The following is a 12,849-nucleotide window of genomic DNA, read 5'->3' as shown; positions in this document are numbered from 1 at the left end:
GGGCGCGGCCACCGCTGCTGCCCACTGCTCCCCTCACCTCCCAGGGGGTGAAAATGGGGATGGGTCAAATGCAGAGGACAAATTTCACCACACTTAGTGTGTGTGTGACAATCATTGGTACTTTAAAGGCCTACTGAAACCCACTACTACCAACCACGCAGTCTGATAGTTTATACATCAAAAATGAAATCTTAACATTGCAACACATGCCAATACGGCCGGGTTAGCTTACTAAAGTGCAATTTTAAATTTCGCGCAAAATATCCTGCTAAAAACGTCTCGGTATGATGACGCCTGTAGATTGTAGAGGACATTTTGGGACAGCATGGTGGCCAGCTATTAAGTCGTCTGTTTTCATCGCAAAATTCCACAGTATTCTGGACATCTGTGTTGGTGAATATTTCGCAATTTGTTCAATGAACAATGGAGACAGCAAAGAAGAAAGCTGTAGGTGGGAAGCGGTGTATTGCGGCAGGTGTTGTGCCGGATAATCGCCCCCACCGTAGAATGCACCCCTTGACTGTTGTGCCGGATAACACAGCCGGTGTTTCATTGTTTACATTACCGGAAGATGACAGTCAAGCTTTACCATTGGCCTGTGGAGAACTGGGACAACAGAGACTCTTACCAGGAGGACTTTGAGTTGGATGCGCAGACGCGGTACCGTGAGTACGCATGAAGCTGCGGCTTCCAAACATTTGATCGCATGCCCGTACGTGCGTGCCGCTATGTGCATGTCACGTACGTAACTTTGGGGACTTTGGGGAAATATATGTGCTGTATGAACTTTGGGGAGGTGAACGGTACTTTGGGCTGTGGGATTGAATGTGTTGTGCAGGTGTTTGAGTTGTATTGGCGGGTTATATGGACGGGAAGGGGAGAAGTGTTTGTTATGCGGGATTAATTTGTGGCATATTAAATATAAGCCTGGTTGTGTTGTGACTAATAGAGTATATATATGTCTTGTGTTTATTTACTGTTTTAGTCATTCCCAGCCGAATATCAGGTCCCACCCGCCTCTCACAGCATCTTCCCTATCTGAATCACTCCCACTGCCCTCTAGTCCTTCACTCTCACTTTCCTCATCCACAAATCTTTCATCCTCGCTCAAATTAATGGGGAAATCGTCGCTTTCTCGGTCCGAATCGCTCTCGCTGCTGGTGGCCATGATTGTAAACAATGTGCAGATGTGAGGAGCTCCACAACCTGTGACATCACGCTACTCGTCTGCTACTTCCGGTACAGGCAAGGCTTTTTTATCAGCGACCAAAAGTTGCGAACTTTATCGTCGATGTTCTTTACTAAATCCTTTCAGTAAAAATATGGCAATATCGCGAAATGATCAAGTATGACACATAGAATGGACCTGCTATCCCCGTTTAAATAAGAAAATCAGTAGGCCTTTAACTTCTGTCAAACTTTTCAACATATCCTTAAACAGCCTCAACTTGTCCCCCTCTACGCACATCCGAAACCTATGTCTCTTCTTGGACTATAACTTTTCGTTTGAAGCTCATGTCAAACACATCACTACAACAGCCTACCTACACCTCAGGAATATTTACCCAAAACTCTGTTGCACGCCTCCTCACTCATTCCCATGGCTACGACTACATCACCCCTGTCCTCCAAGAACTTAACTGGCTTCCCATCCTGCAGTGCATTAAGTTCAAAATCCTTCTCCTGACCTAATAGGCCCTCCACAACCTGATCCCTTTCTACCTCATAAAAGTTCATTTTAATATACTTTCCATAAAGTATTCATCATGGGACGGCATGGCGCAGTGGGAGAGTGGCCGTGCGCAACCCGAGGGTCCCTGGTTCAATCCCCACCTAGTACCAACCTCGTCATGTCCGTTGTGTCCTGAGCAAGACACTTCACCCTTGCTCCTGATGGGTGCTGGTTAGCGCCTTGCATGGCAGCTCCCTCCATCAGTGTGTGAATGTGTGTGTGAATGGGTAAATGTGGAAGTAGTGTCAAAGCGCTTTGAGTACCTTGAAGGTAGAAAAGCGCTATACAAGTACAACCCATTTATCATTTATCATATTCTCTTCATGTCTTTTTAGGCTCCAGTGTTGCTTGTTTTTACGTTAGAGCTTTTATCCAATCAGAATTCAGCCAGCTTGTTGCCAGAGCTGTATGTATTGTGTCCGGACAGTCGATATAGACAGTTGCGATAGCCAATAGGATCACGAGTTGTTGACAGTAGCCCATCTAGGTACGCTAAACGTGACTGTGATTGGATTTTCACTTGTCACTCCCAAGTAAGAATCCAATCACAAGTTGTAATTTGCGAAAAGCAGATAGGGGCAACGGAGCCATACCAAGCCAACAGAGAAATCCTCGGTTCTCCCTTTTTTAACTCACAAAAAAAAAGTACCAATATTTTATTTATTTTTCAACATTCAATATGTTCTCTACAATTATTTTAATTTTGACAGTACCACATAAGGTATGTTTTAAATGCTGATGCGGGTTCATCGATTTTTAAATGTGCCGAAATTTAGCCCGTTTTGTACACTGTTGAGGTGCTTCAAAGCGCAGTAGTGCACAAGTGTGTTTCTGTATCGCATTTCTCCTGCCGTGGTCATGTGGTGACATAAATGATGGTATTTTGAGGGGTATTTATTAAAGTCGGACTAAGTAGGACATCACTGAAGGCCAAGGTGGGAAACGCACAGCCCACCACTGGTAACGAGTAATCTAATTAATTACTCTGCGTATGTTACAACGCCATTTCCGCTTCACGTTACAATTAATGTGATTGTATGTCAACAAGACAGCATCAGAAGCACAGCAAGTTAAATCCAGAGAGTTTTCTTTTTTACTAATGCAAGCAACAACCATCACCACACTAAAATGAACTTGATTACAAATAGGAAGAGGTAACATCACACAGCAAACACACATTTAAGTCCATACACACTACCTAACCTCTTCCTCCTACTAAAGCAAGGGTGTCAAACTCTGGCCCGCGGGCCAAATTTGCCCGTGAGGTGATATCAAATTAACACTAGAGTTGGCCCGCCGCGGTACACCGCTAATTCTCATACTTGCCAAACCTCCCGCTAGACTCCCAAATTTCAGTGCCCCTTCTGAGAATTGTAACGTCCCCTTTTCGTCCAGTCCAACAAGTGCTGGCTCAGTTACATCAAATGTGCGGCTTTGACACGCACACAGAAGTGAATGCAACGCATACTTGATCTTCAGCGATACAGGTTACACTGAGGGTGCCAGTATAAAAAAACTAACATTGTTAGAAATATACGCCACACTGTGAACCCACACCAAACACGAATGACAAACACATTTTGGGAGAACATCCGCAGAGTAACACAACATAAACACAACAGAACAAATACCCAGAACCCTTTGCAGTACTAACTCTTCCGGGACGCTACAAGGTGTGTGTGTGTGGGAGAGGGGGGCGGGGTTTGGAGGTAGCGGGGGTGTATATTGTAGCGTCCAGGTGTTGTGACCGGATAATGCACACCTGGCGTAGAATGCACCCCCTGACGGGAGTGTTATATCAACATTAGGTTCACCTGCAGACTGCAGCACATATTTCATATTTCATTCATTCACAACTCCTCCAACATGAACATTATTGTTTTTGCACTTTTGGCTTCTTATTAAGTAACTTTTTCAAATAGATTCAATCTTGCACGTGGAAACTTTAAGTGTGGGCTTTAGTTGATATAACACTCCCGTCAGGGGGTGCATTCTACACCGGGGGTGCATTATCTGGCACAACACCTGAAGAGTTAGTACTGCAAAGGGTTCTGGGTATTTGTTCTGTTGTGCTTATGTTGTGTTACTGTGCGGATGTTCTCCCAAAATGTGTTTGTCATTCTTGTTTGGTGTGGATTCAGTGTGGCGTATATTTCTAACAATGTTAAAGATGCTTAAACGGCCAATCTCAGTGTAAACTGTATCGCTGTTGGCCAAGTATTGGCCAATGCATTCAAATGTGTGTGCGTACAAAAGCCGCTCATATCTTGTGACTGGGTGGGCACGTTGTTAGAAGGGATGAAAAGCGGACGTGACGTCAGCTCGTAGGGGACGTTAAAAGCAGTGCCTGTAAGGCACGCCCCCAAGACTGTGGAATACGAGAAATAATGACTGATGAACAACTTTGTTCGATAATGAAGGTTGCTTCAGCTCAAAGCCTGAGCCCCGACATTAATGAACTAGCATCCAAGAAAAGATTGCAGGTATCTGGCTTGGGCACATCAGATTAGATCAGTGTTTTGCAAACTGAGCAGTTTAAAGTCCTGAATGGTTGTTTTATTCATTGTTATTTTATTTTCAAATTTATTAGCCTGTGGAAAAAGTTAATGTTGATATTTACCTCAGAAGGCTGCAAATAGAATAGAGGCATTACATTTTTATTTAAATTGTATTTGATATGCCATTGATATTTTTTAATTTGTATTATTATTTGAAACTTTAAAATGTAATATCGGAAATTATCGGTTTCAAAAAGTTAAATTGATGACTTTTTAATACGCCGCTGTGTACACGGACATAGGGAGAAGTACAGAGCGCCAATAAACCTTAAAGGCACTGCCTTTGCGTGCCGGCCCAGTCACATAATATCTACGGCTTTTCACACACATAAGTAAATGCAATGCATTCTTGGTCAACAGCCATACAGGTCACACTGAGGGTGGCCATATAAACAACTAACACTGTTACAAATATGCACCACACTGTGAACCCACACCAAACAAGAATGACAAACACATTTCGGGAGAACATCCGCACCGTAACACAACATAAACACAACAGAACAAATACCCAGAAACCCCTGCAGCACTAACTCTTCCGGGACGCTACAATATACACCCCCCGCTACTCCCTACCCCCGCCCCCCAACTCAACCCCGTCCACCCCCAACTCCGCCCACCTCAACCTCCTCATGCTCTCTCAGGGAGAGCATGTCCCAAATTCCAAGCTGCTGTTTTGAGGCATGTTAAAAAAAATAATGCATTTTGTGACTTCAATAATAAATATGGCATTTTTTCCCATAACTTGAGTTGATTTATTTTGGAAAACCTTGTTACATTGTTTAATGCATCCAGCGGGGCATCACAACAAAATTAGACATAATAATGTGTTATTTTCACGACTGTATGTATCGGTATCGGTTGATACCGGAATCGGTAATTAAGAGTTGGACAATATCAAAATATCGGCAAAAAAGCCATTATCGGACATCTCTAAGTCAAACTCATTATCAACTCGCACTAACACAATCCAGCGAAAAGATTCAACAAACAAAGCTGAGCTAAAATGATGCTCCAGTCGAGTGGAAAAACAAGTTGACTTTCTATGCTTAAATGTGTTTAAATTGTATTCATCAAACCATATCCAATTGTATTTACAATCCGCAAAGTATGCAAAAATACCGTGTAAACATCACAAAGCAACACAAATTTAGTGGGCCATTTTGAATATTCCGCTTCGAATATCTTCAGCAATCTTCGTAGATTCTACGTCACTGTAGTAACGCTTCTGCGCTCTGACAATGTTATCAGATCAGTCATACTGGAAATACGCAAAAATTGGAAAGAGATGTGCTGTCACACAATTTACAATCCTTATGTAAGACAATACATATACTTGGCTTTTTTATGCATTCGAAATCGTAAATAAATAGCTAACAATTAGTCCACAGATGCAATTGCGCCCATTATACCTTCTAAAAACATCCACAAACCGCCAGCAATAGTCCATTTATATGTCCTGACCTGAATATTAACCAAATATGAGTAATATTGTTACAAACCCCGTTTCCATATGAGTTGGGAAATTGTGTTAGATGTAAATATAAACAGATACAATGATTTGCAAATCATTTTCAACCCATATTCAATTGAATCTGCTACAAAGACAACATATTTGATGTTCAAACTGATAAAAAGTTTTTGCAAATAATCATTAACTTTAGAATTTGATGCCAGCAACACGTGACAAAGTTGGGAAAGGTGGCAATAAATACTGATAAAAGTTGAGGAATGCTCATCAGACACTTATTTGGAACATCCCACAGGTGAACAGGCTAATTGGGAACAGGTGGGTGCCATGATTGGGTATAAAAGTAGATTCCATGAAATGCTCAGTCATTCACAAACAAGGATGGGGCGAGGTACACCCCTTTGTCAACGTTTGCGTGAGCAAACTGTTGAACAGTTTAAGAAAAACCTTTCTCAACCAGCTATTGCAAGGAATTTAGGGATTTCACCATCTACGGTCCGTAAACTGCATCAACAAGCAACATCAGTGTGTAAAGGATATCACCACATGGGCTCAGGAACACTTCAGAAACCCACTGTCAGTAACTATACAGTTGGTCGCTACATCTGTAAGTGCAAGTTAAAACTCTCCTATGCAAGGCGAAAACCGTTTATCAACAACACCCAGAAACGCCGTCGGCTTCGCTGGACCTGAGCTCATCTAAGATGGACTGATACAAAGTGGAAAAGTGCTCTGTGGTCTGACGAGTCCACATTTCAATTTTTTTTTGGAAACTGTGGACGTCGTGTCCTCCAGACCAAAGAGGAAAAGAACCATCCGGATTGTTATAGGCGCAAAGTTGAAAAGCCAGCATCTGTGATGGTATGGGGGTGTATTAGTGCCCAAGACATGGGTAACTTACATATCTGTGAAGGCGCCATTAATGCTGAAAGGTACATACAGGTTTTGGAGCAACACATGTTGCCATCCAAGCAACGTTACCATGGACGCCCCTGCTTATTTCAGCAAGACAATGCCAAGCCACGTGTTACATCAACATGGCTTCATAGTAAAAGAGTGCGGGTACTAGACTGGCCTGCCAGTAGTCCAGACCTGTCTCCCATTGAAAATGTGTGGCGTATTATGAAGCCTAAAATACCACAACGGAGACCCCCGGACTGTTGAACAACTTAAGCTGTACATCAAGCAAGAATGGGAAAGAATTCCACCTGAGAAGCTTCAAAAATGTGTCTCCTCTGCCATCCAAGCAACGTTACCATGGACGCCCCTGCTTATTTCAGCAAGACAATGCCAAGCCACGTGTTACATCAACATGGCTTCATAGTAAAAGAGTGCGGGTACTAGACTGGCCTGCCAGTAGTCCAGACCTGTCTCCCATTGAAAATGTGTGGCGCATTATGAAGCCTAAAATACCACAACGGAGACCCCCGGACTGTTGAACAACTTAAGCTGTACATCAAGCAAGAATGGGAAAAAATTCCACCTGAGAAGCTTCAAAAATGTGTCTCCTCAGTTCCCAAACGTTTACTGAGTGTTGTTAAAAGGAAAGGCCATGTAACACAGTGGTGAACATGCCCTTTCCCAACTACTTTGGCACGTGTTGCAGCCATGAAATTCTAAGTTAATTATTATTTGAAAAAAAAAAAAAAAAGTTTATGAGTTTGAACATCAAATATCTTGTCTTTGTAGTGCATTCAACTGAATATGGGTTGAAAAGGATTTGCAAATCATTGTATGCTATTTATATTTACATCTAACACAATTTCCCAACTCACATGGAAACGGGGTTTGTATTATAAGACTATTTTAGCGGCGCATTGATAGCAGTGAGCTAATGCCAGCTTACGCTGCTATTGTTGACACACTAAGACGGCAGATAATTGTGCTTCGTCTTATACTTGGTAAAAGTTAATTCTGGATTATAATTCATGCATCTCTCACCTGGTAGTAGACAAATGTGGCCATGGATCAAGAGACTGGTCGACTTTGACATCCTCCGAGATGGCAAAAAAAGATGTAGTTGTGGCATCTTTCTTTAACCGTTTGTGAGGATTGCAATTGATTCTTTATCTAAAGGGAATTATGTGAGCGTCCCGTCGGTTGGCATCCCAGAGAGAGTGGAGATATTACAGTAAGTGTTTGTTTTATTATGGCTTGTTATGGTTAGTTTTAGAGATGTCTGATAATATCGGTCGATCAATGCGTTAAAATGTAATATCGGAAATTATCGGTATCGTTTTTTTTTAATCGGTATCGTTTTTTTTGTTGTTTTTTTTAATTTTATTAAATCAACATAAAAAACACAAGATACACTTACAATTAGTGCACCAACCCAAAAATACTCCCTCATTCACACAAAAGGGTTGTTTCTTTCTGTTATTAATATTCTGATTCCTACATTATATATCAATATATAACAATACAGTCTGCAAGGGATACAGTCCGTAAGCACACATGATTGTGGGTGCTGCTGGTCCACTAATAGTACTAACCTTTAACAGTTAATTTGACTAATTTTCATTAATTACTAGTTTCTATGTATCTGTTTTTATATTGTTTTACTTTTTTTAATCAAGAAAATGTTTTTAATGAACTTATCTTATTTTATTTTATTAATTAAAAAAAAAAGTACCTTATCTTCACCATACTTGGTTGTCCAAATTAGGCATAATAATGTGTTAATTCCACGACTGTATATATCGGTTGATATCGGTATCGGTAATTAAAGAGTTGCACAATATCGGAATATCGGATATCGACAAAAAGCCATTATCGGACATCCCGAGTTAGTTTGTATGTTTAGCACCTAGCAATACTGCTGATGCTATAGTGTTACAATGAAGCTGCATCTGTTTAGCACTCTAACTAAAAAGTTAAAGTACCAATGATTGTCACACACACTAGGTGTGGCGAAATTATCCTCTGCATTTGACCCATCACCCTTGATCACCCCCTGGGAGGTGAGGGGAGCAGTGGGAAGCAGCAGTGGTAGCGCCCGAAAATCATTTTTGGTGATTTAACCCCCAATTCCAACCCTTGATGCTGAGTGCCTATAACATATTGCTCATCCTCTGTGTTCGGTCTCAAAAATATAAGGTTCTGGATATCATTTGTCACAGTGTAATCGTTGTTGGCTCTCACAAAGTCTGTTTGACGGGGTTGTACGGTACACGGGTACTAATAAAGTACCGCGGTACTAACGAATTAAAAACAAATTAGGGGAGACTTTGTAACAAGTTTGCTACTTACTACTACAAGTTAAGTTTTGTAGTTTGTTCACTATCTTATTTAATGCCAACATTTTTCTTTGATTGCAATAAGAAACATATGTTGAATGTAATGTTTAAAGTATCTGAATTTTTTTGGGTTAAAATAAAGCCAATAATGCAATTTTTGTGGTCCCCTTTATTTAGAAAAGTATCGAAATATATTTTTGTATTCGCACCGATACCAAGATATTAGTATTGGGACAACCCTATTGCTTGATTGGCATTGTTGTTGATGGGGAATGGATCTCTGGTTCCTAACTCTGCGTCCAGGATCACGTGACTGGCTTATTCATTATCACTCAAAATGGATTGGGAATCTCTGTGAGATTGATACTATTTTAATCATATCTATTTATTCGCAAACTTTTGAAGTATTTTGGTGTCATAAATCAGATATATATGATAATGGCTTCACTATAGAGCAGGGGTAGGGAACCTATGGCTCTAGAGCCAGATGTGGCTCTTTTGATGACTGCATCTGGCTCTCAGATAAATCTTAGCTGACATTGCTTAACCCGATAAGTAATGAATAATTCAGCTGGTAATCACAGTGTTAAAAATAACGTTCAAAATATAAAACATTCTCATGCATTTTAATCCATCCATCCGTTTTCTACCGCACCTGTTCAAGAAGTCGCATTAATGGTAAGAAGTATTTTATTTATTATTGGTTAGCTTCAGAATAACAATGTTATTAAAAAGAATAAGAGACTTATTATACTCAAAAAATGTTGGTCTTACTTAAAAATGCACGCATCTAGTTGTATTCAGTGTTAAAACATATTATATGGCTCTCACGGAAATACATTTTAAAATATTTGGCTTTCATGGCTCTCTCAGCCAAAAAGGTTCCCGACCCCTGCTATAGAGGCAACTTGTTTTTCCACTCTACTGGCACTTTAAAGGCACACACACACACACAGCTCTCATGAAACGTCTCAACTGCATATGCCAGATATTTGAAGGTTTTGTTTTTCCAGTAATGCATTAATTACTTACCCTGGTAATTACATTTATTAAAGCATAATTCCGTTCATAATTCAATTACTTTTTTGGGAAAGTATCATGGAACATGTATTAATTACTTTTCAAAAGTATTTTGTAGAACACTATTCCTTACCCCCCACAATCCTGTTAGAAATGTACGAATAAGCACCCGCTGTCCTCTCATCACAGAACCCAACACCGAACCTGGGAGTGCAGTGCCTTATCCATCACTGCCCCCACCTTTTGGAACTCTCCCCCCATTTCCACCCGCTCATGACAAAACCCAACGTTTGAAAAAAAAAAAAAAAACACCTCTTCAAAACTCGCTTTTAATACTAGACAAACCATAGACAAACCATCTCATAATACAATGTTCTTTAATTGAGTCCACATTTTTAGATTTTTCACTGATTGTTTTAGTACACTGTATGTGCTTTGATGATCATAAATTATTTGGATTATGCTCAGTTAAATATATTCATTTATGTAGCACATTAAAAAACAATCGCACAATAAACAATTAGAAAAAAATGTGCACGCAGTTTCATATTTACATTGTAACACAGAGGAATGTATTAAATACAATAGTAAAATATACCTTAAAAGCAGTGCAAACTATATCACCTAAAAATACTAAAATGGAATAAATAAATAAAAAAAGTATAAAACAAGAAATAAAACGACCAAGATATCCTGCCTAACTGGATTTGAACGACATGGAGTAAAATTATGCTTTTAACCTAGTATGGTATAAGTGTCTTTGAGTACCTTTTTATAAAGCGCAATACAGTATAAATATAGTGAGTTATTATTATTACTAATATTTTTCCATGTCAACAAAGCCAGCATGCCTGATAGGAAGAACTCAAAAGTCAGGGTCCACTTTTCAAAATGGGCTAATTTGTTATGGAAAATTATAACAAAGATGCACAATAATCACAGTATAAACACTTTGTAGGACTCAACAAAATACTCGCACATTTAACTAAAAGGCAAAGACTACTTTCTGGCTACGGCAACACACCTAGGACAAACTGAAAAATGAATGCATACTTCCAAAGGATACTCAGAAGTGTAAGAAAAAATATATAACCACTGGACAACACAGTTATCAGTATCAGCTTTCTGTTAAACATAAGATATTGCTTTATTTAATATTTTGTTATCAAACAAATGATCATGTATTAACACATGAAGCATTCATTTCATATTGATCCCTGAATTGCAAATAAAGATTTTGTGGCTTTATTCCAAAAGGCACGTCTCCATTATGATTCATCTTTCTGCATCATATTCTATACCTGTTCTTCATCAAGCTGCGTTCTGACTGGTTTCGAGGAACACTGCCTTGCCCCACACCTTGAGGAAGGATGGAGTTGGCATATTGAAGCTGGTTGGATGTCATGTCACCTGAGGAACCAGCGGAGATATAAACCAGTTAGTTAGTCAGTTAGTTGTTTGGATTACATTTATGATACCAACAAATATTATTTTCAGGTAGGATGTGTCATATCAACCTAACTGCATAAAGATACAGTGGTGGAATGATGTCTATCCCATCCAAAAGAAAAATATGTATTTTTTTAATACTAAAAAAATCAATAAAATCTCAAATGTAAGGATTCTGGAGGATCAAGTCAAACTTCACTCTAGTATGACAAACAATAAAATAAGAATAAATAAAATAGGCAGGTGTTTTTTTCCGTCTATCATCATCTCATCAGGATGCAGCAGTTTAATGTAAGTAAATAAATGTACCGTATTTTTCGGACTATAAGTCGCAGTTTTTTTCATAGTTTGGGAATAAATAAAATAGGCAGGTGTTTTTTGCGTCCATCATCGTCTCATCAGGATGCAGCAGTTTAATGTAACTAAATAAATGTACCGTATTTTTCGGACTATAAGTCGCAGTTTTACAGTAAATGTGTGAGTATTAGGGTTGTACGGTATACCGGTACTAATGATTTAAAAACGATACTATACTGCAGTGACGTGCGGTGAACTATACATACTTTTGAAGTTTTTCTTCTTCTTTTTTTTACTTGAATTCATATGTGCAGCTCGAATCATTGTTGATTTAGGTTGCACATTAGAATAACAAGAAAACAAAGCTTTCATAAATACGTTATCATTATGATATTATGATATGATAAATGGGTCCAAAAGTATTTGGTATAGTTGTTATTACCGTATTTTTCGGACTACAAGTCGCAGTTTTTTTTCATAGTTTGGCCGGGCTCCACTCCTCTCTGAGCTGCCACCTTAACGTGGTAAAGGAGTTTGCGTGTCCCAATGATCCTAGGAGCTATGTTGTCCGGGGGCTTTATGCCCCCTGGTAGGGTCTCCCAAGACAAACTGGTCCTAGGTGAGGGATCAGGCAAAGAGCGGCTCAAAGACCTCCATGAATAATAAAAAACAAGGACCCAGATTTCCCTCGCCCGGACGCGGGTCACCGGGGCCCCCCTCTGGAGCCAGGCCCGGAGGTGGGGCACGATGGCGAGCGCCTGGTGGCCGGGCCTGTCCCCATGGGGCCCGGCCGGGCACAGCCCGAAGAGGCAACGTGGGTCCCCCCTCCAATGGGCTCACCACCCATAGCAGGGGTCATAGAGGTCGGGTGCGATGTGAGCTGGGCGGCAGCCGAAGGCAGGGCACTTGGCGGTCCGATCCTCGGCTACAGAAGCTAGCTCTTGGGACGTGGAACGTCACCTCGCTGGGGGGGAAGGAGCCTGAGCTAGTGCGCGAGGTGGAGAAGTTCCGGCTAGACATAGTCGGACTCACTTCGACGCACAGCAAGGGCTCTGGAACCAGTTCCCTCGAGAGGGGCTGGACTCT

The 12,849-nt window shown here is 40.5% G+C and overlaps 1 protein-coding gene across 2 annotated transcripts in view; it reads right to left on the bottom strand.

The window, feature by feature from the left end:
• LOC133609788 (cyclic AMP-responsive element-binding protein 1-like) overlaps positions 1-12,849 on the bottom strand; it is a 95,902-nt gene that overhangs the window by 21,796 nt on the left and 61,257 nt on the right. For both annotated transcript variants that reach the window (XM_061965738.2, XM_072913469.1), the window contains exon 4: positions 11,319-11,427. In XM_061965738.2, the coding sequence (XP_061821722.1) occupies positions 11,319-11,427 (109 nt within the window). The remainder of the gene's footprint in view (positions 1-11,318; positions 11,428-12,849) is intronic.

Source organism: Nerophis lumbriciformis, linkage group LG07 (genome assembly GCF_033978685.3).
Source record: "Nerophis lumbriciformis linkage group LG07, RoL_Nlum_v2.1, whole genome shotgun sequence".
NCBI lineage: Eukaryota > Metazoa > Chordata > Actinopteri > Syngnathiformes > Syngnathidae > Nerophis > Nerophis lumbriciformis.
The sequence above is the reverse complement of the archived record's forward strand: the minus strand, read 5'-3'. Positions and strand labels throughout refer to the sequence as shown.